The 15306-nt window shown below is 32.1% G+C and overlaps 1 protein-coding gene across 5 annotated transcripts in view; it reads right to left on the minus strand.

Moving 5' to 3' along the window:
• Positions 1–15306, minus strand: part of LOC132696645 (uncharacterized abhydrolase domain-containing protein DDB_G0269086-like) — a 147771-nt gene that overhangs the window by 22221 nt on the left and 110244 nt on the right. For 3 of the 5 annotated variants that reach the window (XM_060661614.1, XM_060661605.1, XM_060661631.1), the window contains 2 exons: positions 9459–9574; positions 3296–3426 (listed from right to left, as the gene is read on the minus strand). In XM_060661614.1, the coding sequence (XP_060517597.1) occupies positions 3296–3426; positions 9459–9574 (247 nt within the window). Of the gene's footprint in view, positions 1–3295; positions 3427–9458; positions 9575–10141; positions 10364–15306 lie in introns of all 5 variants that reach the window. The other 2 variants (XM_060661598.1, XM_060661621.1) reach the window with 1 other exon arrangement.

The raw sequence follows: 15306 nt of genomic DNA on the forward strand, positions 1-15306 counted from the left end.
AAACTGCATACGATATTTTGTTAGAATTGGTACTGACCCACAGGTAAAAATGATATTTCGACTTTTTGTCCACCGCCTAAGTGTTTTCAGCATTACAATTAAATTAAAAATTAAATAATCCTGTTATCGAGAAAAAATCAACAAAAAATCTAAAATTTTAACTTTTGACATTGAATAATTTCTTTAGCACGCATTGCTATTCTATTTCAACCGATGTACCAAGGTCTCCACCAAAATCCAGGTTAACGAAGAAGCAGCAGCATAAAATATAGCCATGCCATTTGAGTAACTGACTATTCTCCAAAGATATTTAATTTCAAAACACTGTTAATATATAAAACAAGTAAAAGTGGTTCCAGGCCACAGTTTAAATTTTGATATTTGCTCCATATACAATTTACATGAAGTAACTGTTTTCTGTTATTCAGCAAACTTGATATTAACTTGTAAAGGAACACCTCCAATACCATGAAATTTTAGTTTTTTCAATAACAGTTGTAACTTTACCAAGGGCTTTCAAGAAATCAACAAATATGCAAAGAGATGGATGGTTTTTATATAAAAGTAGAAGTATAGTAGTAGTCTCAAAAGATCCTCTTTCGTCGATCTTTTCTCTTGAAAGCCATATTGTTTGCCAGAAAGAGCAGAGAATTTTATAAAAAACGTGACTAGCCTATTGTCGATATTGACAATGATCTCGACTATATTTGAAATAAGATACTGGTTTATGGTTTTTGAAGAGTTACCCTTGTACAATGGTGTCACTGATGCGACTTTTATAATATCAGAGAAAATTTCCCATTCAAAACACAAATTTGTTATGTGGATTAAAAGATTGTATATATGTTCTTTTAAAAATTCTGATCTTATTAATTGTTTGATTTGTTTCATTTACAGTTATTCCATGTAATAACATGGAATTTTCTTCCGAGATATTTTGTAGATTGTCAATTGCTTTATTTCGCTAAATTATTTGTTAAAGGTTTCAGATATAGCTTGTTTAGACAATGTTGTTTATTTGTTTTTGTATATTGTTCTTTTCTCTTTTTCTACTTCTTTAGTAGTAGCATTATTACTTTTCTCATACTCATTTGCGGTTGTTCGTTTCCCGGATCATTTGTCGAAAGGAAATTAGGGTTCTTTTGGTTGTTCCGGGAACTGTTTTCCATTGCCGTTTAAAATATTCCGTTTAATTCGGTCGATGAAATTCAAACGGCATCGCGAGACCGACGATTTCACATTCAACTACATATGTTGCTTAATAATACATGAAGTTTGTGAGTGCCTCCCTTGGCCTACTTTTGTCAAAAACTGCGACGACACGATGAAAAGTGGCGGAAGAAATTTTCGCGAAAAGTATAACCCTGGGAGAAGGACCCCATCTTATAACAATTCGGGCCCATAATTTACGAGTCTGGCGTCATTTCCCTTTACTATATGTATACTTACTAAAATAAGAAGCCTGAGAGTTTCTTATGATACATGATATTTCAATATTAATTCCAATTTCAATATTAATTGCAATATAAACGAGATACAGGATGTCAAAGTTCATAGCAGAGTTTGTCAAAATTTGGTATGCGTACATTGGAGTTGTTATGCTGTATAAGTAAAATAAAACTGTTCATTTTAGTGGCGCCTGTGGGAATGATCAAATCAGTGTATCCATATGTTTTTAGTAACAAAATTTGTTTTGTCTTTTTACTCTTTTCTGTTCTAGTTTCGTTTAAAAAAAATGAATTAATATTAATTACAAAACGGTTTACTTTAAAAAATTATAAATTAAAGGACAAATAGGAAGCTCTATGTTTTATGAAAACGTTTTTAAATATTTCGGAAAGGTCGGGGACACGAAGGTCAGGTTTTTATTTTTATCTTGAAGACAAAGGTACCTTTAAAAAAACTGTAGGAACAAAAAAGTTTCATTTTTGATTACTTGATCTAAAAAAAATATTTAATATTTAAAGAATCCGTAGCGTACCATAATTTTTCCTATAAATATCAATCACTCTCTACGATGCCACTGAAATGAATAAGTGAATTATTTAAATACCGATTTTCTCTTTAAAATTATCAAAATCAAACTTATTCTTGATTAATAAATATTCCCCTAAAATATTTGGACCAAAATACTTGGAGCGAAGTAGAAGCGATAAGCGTTAATGCATTTTGGCAATTCAAAAAGTGATGGTTTCTTTTGGCCAGATTTATTTGAAAATTTTTCATTGGCTTTCCGCTATATCATCGCGAACGATAAACCAGAGCACCGCTTGGCAACAGGGCAAAATAAACGGAATATATCCTAAATACTTTGAAGGCATCAAAAAAGTTGTGGCATTTTGAAAAACAAAGGTTAACTAATTTAAAGGATAGGTCACGAAAACAAAAATTAGTGTCTGTTGTTTTTTTAAAGAGTGTTTTTTGGTTATCCTGAACACAATTGTGCCATAAAATTCTTAATTTTTAGTTGTAGATGGTTATCAGATATAATTATCAATTAGTATAATGAAAATGTTTTTATTCCACTCGTTTCTCACTTTTTACATATTACTATTTGGCTTAAAATCGGTCCTAAATTTACCATTTTTACCACTTTTTAAAACTTTGTGACATTAAAACAGACAGGATAACCAAATGAGGATACAAATGAGTTGTTTCTAGAACAATCTTGATCATTTTCGGTATGTGGGTTGCTCCATATCTTGTTGAGGATAATTAGTTACGGTTATGGCATAGATGTACGTTTCAAGGGAGCAGGGGTGATTTTTTTAATTTCACGGTAGATTAGCAGTAGCAGTATATATTTCAAATTCCGCGAAATACATCAAATCTTCACCATACACGACACATAAGTTCTAATTTTGATTTTGATATTAATAGCCATTTGGTTTTCGGGTAGTTTCTCTTAGCTAGGCGGATTTTAGAGGCTGTTTGCCGCCACATAAGTTTGAAATAAAATTAAAACCAATTTTTCTTCAATTAGATTTTTTCACTCTTATATCACAAAATATTTTTTCTACATTTTCACAAAAATCTTGAAATAGAAAGTAAAGAACTGAAAGTTTTCCTAAGCCTGGCTTAACAGTTAATTTGTGTTTTGATGGAAAATTTGCAAATTCCCTTAAAAACTAGCAGTATTGACACAAGTTGCCAAACGGTGATTGTACCAGTATAAGAAATCTTAAAAAAGAAACAAGATAATAATAAGAGTTTAGGATTGGCCTCAGAATAAAAGAACCTTTGATTTATAATGCGTCTGCTTTTGCATGAAGCCAATTGCACTCGGTGTACTTACCAATATATTTACGTACAGGTTCAGTATAATAAGTAGTATACTGAACTCTGTCGTTAAGTGGCGAAGTTGTTAAAATTTTATGAATGTAGTTATCGCTACTAAATCGCGAGGGCAAACCTCCATCGTAATGCCTGAAAAAAAAAAGAAAAATTAATTAACTAAATCCATATCGTCTCTAAATCCAATTGTAATTAGAGTAAACTATAGCACTTCTTCGAATTTTTGCAAAAAAAAAGCAAGCAAAATCTTTCGCTAAAGAATTAAAATTATTTACATTACTTTTACCACAATACATTTTTTCTAACTTTACTGGCGCCTTTCGTACTTCTGGGTAATGAATATTGAACTGAGGTGGCTTTTACTTGATGAAAATCCATTTATCAAAATAAATAAGAACTAAAAGTTCAGATTTTCACGAAATTTTGACAGATATCAAAATATATAATTTTGTGAAAATCTGAACTTTTAGTTCTTATTTATTTTGGTAATGAATATTGATTCGGCATGGTTGTGCATAAATATTAAACTCCGAACAATCATCGGATCATTTATTTTCCGTAAAAATAAAAAAAAATGCCCTATGAATATGTGTCTCGACTTGCCATATTTTCGTACAAACTAGTTACTAATCGTCTGGATTTGTCCTGCGTCGGTTGTTGCTGCATCGAATTCCCTGGCGTTTCGCCAATTATCCTATTAACTTCTTCGGAGCTTTACTTATACTAGTTTTCATTCTACTCTGTACCTGCATATATAATATTTTACGGGTGGCGGAGCTAAAGCTGATTCTCATATTGGTGAAAGGTTAAGACCTGAGTCGCGATTACTACAGTTTTGGGTAAAAGAATTGATTATATGCAAGGCTCTCTTAAGGCTCATTCATGTTCTTTTACTCCAGTTGTACCGCTTCTCTAATGAATCTGCATATGCATGATATGCTGTAAACTTCTGGAGTCTCAAAAGTGAATATTGTCTAGAAAATGTTGAGATATTTTTGGACAAGTGGTAGTTTTAACATTATATTTCTAAAGAATTTTTGCTATGTGGCAAGTAATGTTTTAAATGTAATGAAGGGGACCACAATGATAAGTATGGGGTTGTTGTAGTGGAATTTTTTAAAAATATTTCTTTTAAATTAAACAAGACATTTGGTAAAATGATAGTGATGTAACAATGCATTAAAGTTTCGGTCTATGTGCGTAGATTTTCTGTAAAACGAATGTCCGAATGTTAGGTCTTATTTTATATTAATAAGAATATATGAGAACTTTGTTAGTCTCTAATTCAACGGTAAAATGTATGTCAGCGTGTACAGAGTTTAAATGGTTAAGAATTGGCGCAGGAGGAATCCAGAAGATCTGTGAATAGTATTAAAATAACCTGCGGAATTTGCTTTAACAAAATTAACATGTAAATATTTTTTTAGAAAAAAATATTTTTTTACTAAAAGTACTTAAAATAATTTTGGTCGGATTTGATTTAAAAAATCACTCTAATAAGGGTCTTGTCCGATGGCGTCCTGTTTATAAGAAAAATCTTAACTACTGATTATTCCGTATTCCGAACGATGTGATATAGATTTATCTAACTTTAAGGTAGAGAATTTATGTTAAGTATCGCCACTTGGAATATTGTACAAGGCGTTTTATGTAATTGTTAAATAAATTTCTCACCTATTCCGATCTAAGCGCCTTTAAAATGTAAATTCCCGTGCCGAGAACAAAACTTTCAAATGAAGTTTTAAACGAGCGAAAATCTTTTTCAGCTTTATCAGCGGAACCGGTAGTTACCAAGCGGCTGTTTAAAATAAAGAAAAAGAAGAAATTAAAAATCATTTGGAAATTCGGTTAGACTTTCCTAACAGTAATTTTGCGGAACTCAAAGCAAACCGGGAATAATTTCAGATGCTTATATAATTGATGGGTTATGCAATTACCAGGAATATAAAAAAAAAATTAAAAAGTAAAATTCTTTTAAGATTTGCATAAGAAAACGTTTGAAAGTCACTGATTTACCATTAAATTTAATTTTCAATTTGTTCATCACTTTCATCGCTAACCAAAATTATAGAAACACTTTGTTGATGATATTTATTTGGTCTCTCCGAGATTTTGTTGATTATTTAAGCTCTATACACCCAATTATAGAATTAGAATGAATTGAAGAATATGAATCTCCTATTCTTAGATATTCTTATTAATAAAAATCACAGCTAACATTGGGTTGCTAAGTTTACAGAAAACCTGAGCACACCAAAAATCATCCGTTATCAACTCTCTTCTTTACAGAGCCGTAAAACTATCTCTGATCTCAGAATTAAAACAGCTAACATCTGCTTTTTTCTGAATTAATGTTTACATTAGAGATTCATTCCGTTCCAAAACACACTTCACCACAACCTCCCAAGTCCGTAAGCAAGCCCCCACTTATCACTGTGATGCTTCCTTCACTCAAGACATTTTTGATCACATATCAAAAGGTTTTAATAAATATAATATAAATACTAGATTTACCGCTTGTTCAAAAACCTATCAGCATGTTCTATCCCTGAAAGACAAAACTCCAGACACGACATCAAATCCTATTCGACCGAACTAAAGTTCTAGCATGTAATGAATTCTCCTAGCAAAGAAAATTCCGAGAATCTATTGAAATTTGTAAACAAAGATTTCTCGAATATTATCGGGAAAGGGCCTAATAATAAACTTTACAAATTTAATTTTCAGGATTAAAACGATGTCAAATTTCTATAGATAAATTACAAAGTTTAAATTACTAACTGCCGGCAATTTCAAGCGAGAATGCAACACTTCGGTCCCCAATTCTTCATTACGGAAGTTATTTCATTCTCAGTTATTCATCGTAAATCGGTGCCACGTGCACGCTCGTAAAACCAAAAGCTGGAACTGTAGGAGGAACTAAAACTTTATCGGACGTCCAAGTTATAAAGTTTAGGGCGAAAAAAATTAAAAGTTTACGTTCAATTTATCGACGTCAAAAAAGAAGATACACAATCACTCGCTTACGAGAAGACATTTTTACTGGATGTAATAGTATACAAATGAAACGGTTTTTTTAATATCAAAGGGAGGCGTTTTTTGGAAGCCTTACAATTATTTTTATTTTTAAAAACTATAGCAAGTTGTACAATTATAAATTTAATTTTAGATCAGTATATCCTTAATGATTATAATTAGAGCTAAAGTTCACAGTCGTAAAAGTGGAGTCATTAATTATCTCAAGCAATAAGCATTCTCAAAAAATCCTTCATATAGTTTCAATGCTATCCGATATCCCTAACTGAATGGTCAAGTGACGTTTTATTTACTGAAGACCAGACAAGCAGTAGCAGCATTAATTCTCAAAATCGAGTTCCTTGTTCTTGTTTCTTCATATTAACTCCCTTAAGTCCAGAATTTAAATCATTTGAACCATAATTGGAGTAGTGTTTTCAAAAATAAATGGTTGTGGCCTATTGAGTGGAAAAAAACTATCTTTGCCGTTCTTACTCGAGCAAGAATTTCTTGGCCTACTCTAATTTTAGTTGGTGCCACATGTGTTCTATAGGAATGAAGGCAAAATAATAACATTACATTTGCTAACAAATAATTTTACAAACTTTTAACATCAAAAATATATAATATGGAAATCTCAGCTAATAAAACAAAATTTATTGTGATATTTAGAGATCCTATTGAATGTACACGGGAGCTGGATCTAAATATGATAGAGCAAGTAATGGGTTTCAATTTCTTAGGTCCCATCAAGATTAAGAATTTAAGCAAGGAAGTAAGAAGCTTGCTAGACAAACCGATAAAAATATTTGGAAGCCTGAGATCAACAATATGGCAAAACAAGGAAAGCGAAATAAAAATATCTAAAACAGCAGTATTCACATGCGCCAGTGAAACCCGAACCGATACACGAAGAATAATACAGGGAACGAAAAAGAGAAATGAAGGTATTATGATACACATTCAGAATTACGCTGGGAGATAGAAAAACTAATGAGAGCATAAGAAATGTCCAAGATGTCATAAAATTAACAGGGAATGCACGAATAACGAATACTAGAACGTATGGAGAACTTCAGGTTAGCAAACATATGCGAGTATGAAAGACTCTCGTCGTCACTTGACTAATATGAGGACAAACAAACAAGAATTCAATGGCAGAAGAAGAAACTTTTAAAATTTTAAACTAAATGCTCACTTTTTTATAATTTCAAAGATATATCGTTTGCTGTCATGTAGTTCTCAATTTCCAGCTTTGTATTATTTGACCATGGAACATTTTGTAGTTGAGGACAGTGACAGCTTGCATTTTCCAATAGTAAATCGGGATTCTCAGTAATACTAAGTAGAAAACAGGCCATTGTTCAAAAGGTTTTTGCGTTGTATCTTGATGGTAGATGCATAAGTCTTTTACAGCTAAGCCACAAATGATTTGGGAGGCAACCGTTTTCTGACCAGTTAAAATTGTTAATATTCCCTTTATTGTTTTACACCTTCTAGAAAAATATGGCCATCTCTTGAATGAAGTGTCATGTCATCAATTCTACTACCCAGACAATGTTCATGTCCCTCCTTTAGTTTTAGCTCTTACCCCCTCAAACAGTATATAAGCAGGTAAGAAACAAAGATTTATAAATAGTAACTCAAAATCTCTTCGATTTTTATTTTAATTATTTTGTGCATTACTTGGTTCACAGTTCCAAAAATAATTTAAAGCCAATAATCCATTATGTAAATGTTATCCGAATAAGAAGTTTCATTTTTAACGAACAATTATTGCATTGCACTTAATCTTGGTGTACTTTTTCAATCCTTGTTATTATTTATCGTTATAAGAAAATAATTCCTGCTTTTTTTTCCTTTTTTTGAATAAAATACCAAGCACGTTGCTTTTCCTATAATAGAAATTAATTGGTTCTTATTGCTGACTTTGCTGAAATATTAAGTCTCTGTAATATAATTTATTACTCTATACCTTATTTTTATAAATGTTATTGTTAATGTATTTGCTATTTTTTTACTTAATGTTATTTACATTTGGCTGTCGGTTTTAAGAATTTTAATTTATTTGTTTATATAGTTATTACTTTACAAAACTGCCCAACAGGTAAAACCTAATTACAAGTCAATAAAGCTGAAAAAAAAGAAGTAAGGATACATTAAACACAAATCCTACACAGTTACGAAAGCCAAGTAAGTTAAAAAAGTTAACAAGCAAACAAAAAAGAAAATTAGTTTTTCCTGAAGCATTTGAGGCTATCCTAAAAGACATCAAGGTTACTTAAATTATTGTACTTATCACACATTGCATGCAAAGGAGAGAACGCCAGAACGTCAGTATGAGCAGGTACAAAACGATCTCAACTGGAGAATTTAAGCACGCTATCTTAAATTCAAGTTTCTATAGTAAAGTAGCTCATACAAGAATAACAGTTGAAAATTATCCCCCCTGCTTTTTTAATTCTGTGAAATTAACACCTACACCAGAAATTGTATAAATATTGTATAACGTTTTTGCAGCTATGATCTGGTTAAACTCTTCAGTGGAGCTCAGTACAACACAAATCCATTACGATAGATTTGTAATGTGCCGCAAAATTACTAAATTATTAAACTTTTTATTCCTCCTAAGTCTTTAAAAGTATCAGACCGTGCAATATTCTCTCTGCCTAGACTACAGTTATAATGAATCGGTTCTATTCTTTCATTGAATGACATTTGAGGTTTATTATTTTTGCACTGAAAGTTAATTCGCCCCAAATTCGTTTGCATTGATAACCAATTTTCCACAACCAACTTAACAACATCCGGATACAACAAATAGTTGATATGAACTGATATATTAAAAAAATGTTAAAAAGAAAAGATTGGGAGTCGTTAACATATTCACTGCGATTAGAGACATGTCATTCATAAAAATTTACAAGTGAATCAGAAAAACCCATTCTATAGAATGTCGGTATAAGAAGCATATGATCTAGTCTACGTAAAGCCTTGGAAAATCCGAATATTCGCCGTCAGTTTAAATTCATGAATTCGATTTCCCCTACGCAAAATGTCATTGAGGAGGGATTTAATTAATCGTATAAATTTTGTCGGGTTTGGAGAAGCCATCCCAGACCCACACCCAAAATGCTCACTGACTTTACCTGCTAACCGTTGACAGAGGCCAACTCAATCTCGTCACTCGCGGAACTGGATCGTGAATTCTACGTAATAACGACGCGGTTTGAGCCCGAATAAGCCTTGTTTCGTCATCGAATATCTGAAAATCAGGAAACAACAACGTCAATTTACTAAGATCATATTTTATTCTTTTATGTGAGCGAATTATTTCAATTAAGGGGGGGAACAGGTTTAGAAAATGTTATTATACGACTTAAGACCAAGGCGATCAAAAACGAAATGATGGCAGTGATTTGTTAGATGATTATCATGAACTTGCGGTTCTTTAACATTGTAATCATATCTACCAAACTTTAAAAGACTATATATAGCATCTTTATTAAAGTTGCTAGGAACAATTTAAATTTAATGAGATAGGGAGCCTTCGTAGACAGGTTTGAAGTAAATATTTGGTTTGAGGTTCTAGGCGATCGTTTAATTAAAAATTTACCTCTCCACGTGGAGAAATAGCCACCGAATTTTGTTCAGAACAATAAATGACCCAGAAAGGCTCTATCCATTTATAAAAACCCAATAGTGTCGTTAAACTTACTACACATTGTGTTAGATAGCGAAGAGTTTCTCAAAAAAATGTTATACTCCTGATAACATTATTGCAGTGTTTGTTGCGATATTGCGATTTATTTGAAATTTTTGGCACACTCACCCGTTGAAGACGCTGACCTTTGTGGCTTGGTAACTCTTCCTCAAAAGAACTTACCGACCTATATAGAGGCCAGTAAGAACTATTCCAGTATAGAGATCTTATGGGTTCATAATAGTCGCAATACAAACCTAGAGGTTTATAAATTTTGTTGCGAACGTATGGCGCAGTTGGAAAAACTCTATAAGTCAATCCGCTCGTCGGACATGGCATGTAAATTATTCTCTGCAAATAAAAATGGTTTCCAAGGTAACGGAAACTAGTCAAAAGTGCATATTTTTCCTAGTTCCGAGTTTCTTCTTCCAGTAGAAAATAAAATGTTTTCAATATTTCTTATTGACGTTCTGTGCCGTGAAAGCAATTATTGTATACGACAGACTCTTAGATTTGTATTTTCATCACGATTGTTCTTATTAATTGTTTGTTATTCATGGGAGAATACATAACAAAAAACTTATTTCGGAAAATGGAAACGTAACGCCACTGCTTCAATGAAAGGACTGCTTCTAAAATATTAATCAGTAGCTCCCTATGCATTTTACGAATACGAAAGGTCAAGTAGATATTCGATATTAGACTTTAAAATGTTTTCGTGCTGGAAAATGCATTTGTAGAAATTTTAAAATGTTTTCCAGGAATTATTTTCGAACAAAGGACTATCTTTGTGTTATTATTTTTGTGTTACCTTAAAAGCTTACTTTGAATCCTGTGGGGTGGGGGAAATGCTACTTAAACCAGGAATTATTACTGAGTCACGAAATTTTGTTTAAGAAGAGTTTTTTACTTTTTGATTTAATATTTACAAACTATCATCCAATTATACGTAAGGAAGTTACTTATTCCGAATTTTCTATTTTGTATAATGTGAAGTAGAATATATACAAAAAAACTAAATATATAAACCATTTATGTATATATATATATATATATATATATATATATATATATATATATATATATATATATATATATATATATATATATATATATATATATATATATATATATATATATATATATATATATATAGAGATACAAATCCTGTTTTACTTCCTTTTATGGTAAAATGATGATAACATTTTTTGATCATTCTTAAATAAACACTACATTTACAGCTCGTGAAATCACGGCAAATATAAACAGGATGCAAAACTAGGGGATCGAGCATTAGAAGGCCAATGATAGATTTAATTGTATTTCTTTATTAATGTAACCAAAAAATATGATCCACTTTTTTCTCTTTTAAGATCCTTTCCCCTTTCCTGTAAAAATTTTCGCTGTAGCTATTTAAATTAATGAAGCGAACTCACACATGTTGATAATTTTTAGTTCATTTTGTAAAAATAATTATATATTTACAAATCTACAAAGATTTGTAAATAGTACCCATGGTTTTTATATTCATAATTAATTAATATTAGTATTATTATAATTAAATAAAATTGTGAATTCTCACATGAAAATTGAATAGTCTTGCAACCACGAAAAGTCCAAGCCGAATCAATACTATACTATATTTTTTAACGCGAGAGAGTAATAAAATTTGTAATAAATAATATTAGTTAAGAAAATCTACTATTTTTCATCTTTTGTAAGTTTTGGTCATCATGTTCCCAGTAGTCAGACGAATTATACTCGTTGCAGTCAACAGAAATAATTCGGAACTAGGCAGTTTTTTGAAACATGACACGCTTTACCAACGGCATATCCTTTATTTACCCAAATTTCGTCAATAGATAATCCTGTTTTTCATTCGAAATCATTTAATTGCTGTTAAATGTCGTAGTCGTAGAAATAAAATCTACCTTTTCCTTTTTAGGCATTATTTTGTCCAAGATAAGTAATTCTGTTTCTCTAATTAAAAATAGTGTATTATTTGATTTCTTTTGCTGTACTTCTCTTTGGTGACCTTAAACACTAAGGTACGCGTAGGTCAACTACCCATCCGCCTACCTGATACTGTCGGGACCTTGACAATCAATACATGTACAATCCTACGCCTACAGAATACTTTAAAGATGTAGTGATCTTTTTTACAGTTTTACAGTCAAATAATGATTTTACATGACAATACATGTACAATACTACGCCCACAGAATACTTTTAAGATGTGGTGATCTTTTTTACAGTTTTACAGTCAAATAATGATTTTTTACTCATTGTAAGTAATAAATAAAATAAGGTGGTGTAAATTTGTCATACTTTGAAAAATGTTAATTATTGTTAACATTTAAAGGATTTAAATGATTTGTTGAGATTTTGTTCCATCGAGGATCACATACTTAAAATACTTTTGCATATCATATAATTTACATGCAGTACGCAAAATATATCCTTGTGATTTATTGAGGTTTATGGAAAAAATATTTTTGATATTGCGGTATGTACAAAAACCACCTTATTCAAATTTACTCACATCAAAACCCCACTGACACCACCAGTACGTGAAACATTATTTCTAACTTCCAAAGCATGGCTAATTCTCTTTCCTAACAATGAAAACCCACTTTCCCATTATTTACAAAACTAACCAAATTTTTTTGAAAACCAAAACTCACCGTCATCTGAAACTTTCAACTGTTACGATTTAAATCACGCACCCAAAATCATCCGTGTTCAAAAACGGAATCTCCGCCTATCTGATCGAAAACAAAATGCTTTGGCAAAACGTCACAGCCTCGCTGATCGCCTAAACACTTTTACTTCCAAACCTATTTTTAAACCGCGCTTTGAACAGAAATGATACAACGGTGTATTGCAATATCCAGCCAGGTGATTGTTGCCTATAAATAAGTTAACTTCGCGAAAAAGTTGGGAATAATATCGTGGGGATCTATTAGCGTACTTAAATACTACGGGCAAATTTGTATATGATTTCGTAAGTAGTTTTGGCCTAATGGCTGCGATACCAGGAAGTGCTACCTGCGGTCGCAAATTTACATCACCAGTGGCATGGGGAGAAAATAATTATTTAATTAGATAATAAGTAAGTAGAACTACCTTTTGAATAGATTGTGAAAATCTACCTAAGCGACTATAGCCCTGCTTTAATGACGCGCCTAACGCTAGGCATTAGTTATTACTTTAAAAATCTTGTCCAAACGAGACTATAAATATGGTAAATAATAAAGTAGATTTTTGGAAGCCCTGTATATGAAGAATCAATCCGCTGCGGACCCATCTTCATATGGACATTCTATCTAAATATTAGTCAAATAATAATCATTTAAAATTAACACAAGTACTTCATTAACACCCTGTATAATTGTAGACAGATACCGAGTAGGCATAAGTAATATTTTTAAATTGTTTTCTTAAACTTTGGCATTTCATTCAATTCATTATAAATCTTAAATGCTAATATAATTCTTTTCTTTCCGCAGTCTCGGCCCGCACTTCATCTTTTTACAGTGCTCACAGGTAGTTTATCTGCCAAAGCACTACAGCGTCCCGGATAGATGCCGAAGTTTTTACCCTCCCTGACGGTTAATGCATATTTTCCGGTTTAGTTTGCAAAGTTCGGTTTAAAATATGACTCACATCTACGGCTTTTCATTACAACCTTCCCCCAGGCCTGACGTATATCTCTATTTTAAGCGAGCTTTCACGGCAAACGTATACAACCCGACGATGCAGTTGAGTACAAAGTAAATCCACACAATAAATTATACCACCTTATGCGTAAATGCGGGGCTAGAATACGGGAATATTTTATACCAAAATGACGGAACTCGGTCGCAGAAAAATTCGAACACATTCCTACTAGCCCTACACTGACAATAAATTCATGAAGTGCTGTACGAAGCATACTGACTTTAGATTGATAAATAACTAACCAACTTATACATAGTATTTCGATGTTATTTTTGAATGTTTTGTCATTTAACAGTGCAACCAACCTAAGGGATTAGGTCTGTTCTTGTTTTGGAAACAGCGTTCAATCTTAACGATCCTTATTTCGTCGAAAAGTTTAAACACAAGCAATAACTAACGGAATCAAAAGCTGACCAAAAAAGTTCAAATGAATAATCGAAAAAAACAATGTTCGACAATACGTACAAGCATACCTGTCGAGGAAAAATTAGCAATAACCTAAAATAGAAAAAGCACTCAAAAATAAAACTGCAGAAACAAGATGAAGAAACAAAAAACAGAAAAAATCTTAAAAGCGAACAAAAAATAAAGAGCCATCTGATAACTAATTAGAGTAGGATTTGAGGATTTGTCCGAAGCATAGCGACGATGACGAAGTAGACGATGACTATTTAAGCTTCATACCATGACCACAGGTGATACATTCCAAATCTAACGAGATATGTTGCATGTGTAGTGAAATTGGCAAAAATCGAGAATTATGATACCGCTTGTGTGTTCTACCCCCTTAACTCAGAATCTACGGACGACAGAAAAAAAAAGTTAAACAGAAAAGTGTTGCTTAGTTTTATCTAGAAATATCAGATTTCTTATTTTAGATAGAACCGTGCAGAGACTGCATATATGTAAGTCAACCCGTTTTTGACGACTTTTGAATTTTATATTAAAAATGACATTTGTAGGACTTAAAATGTTTCCTATAAGGGAATCTTAATTATTTAATTTTGGATGGATTTCTCGGGGAAGGGGGCATTTAAATATATTGAGTGGATATTTTGTATTTGGCGAATTAAAGATGATTTGAGGGAGCATGGTGTTTTAAAGCATAAGCAGAGGGAAAATATTTGAAAGGTCCTCCAGCAGGATTATAAATGGTTACATAACATGTGTAGTTATTACCTTTACATTCAAATTCAAAAACTGAGTGTAGATGTTCCACATGAACCCATCTAAGCGATGCAAGCTGTATATAATGGGTCTTGTTTTCGATGTATAGAACTTTAAGTTGGCATTACTGTTCAAGATGGCGACCGATTTATTAGCTGTCAAGTGATTTATTCTCAGTTTAGTTTGGCAATTCATCATGAATTCATCAAGTAAGGCTCGTCGAATGGGCCCAAAACGAGATTGCCGTTGTTCCCGATTTTCACAAACGAATTTTGTTTAACGATGAAGCGCACTTCTGGTTGAATGGTTACGTCAAAAGCGAAGCTAATCCTCAAGTGTATGTCGAAACACCGTTATATCCAGAAAAACTGACTGTTTGGTGCGCTTTATGGGCTGCTGGAATCATT

Source organism: Cylas formicarius, unplaced genomic scaffold, assembly GCF_029955315.1.
Source record: "Cylas formicarius isolate icCylForm1 unplaced genomic scaffold, icCylForm1.1 PGA_scaffold_10__41_contigs__length_53128322, whole genome shotgun sequence".
Lineage (NCBI taxonomy): Eukaryota > Metazoa > Arthropoda > Insecta > Coleoptera > Brentidae > Cylas > Cylas formicarius.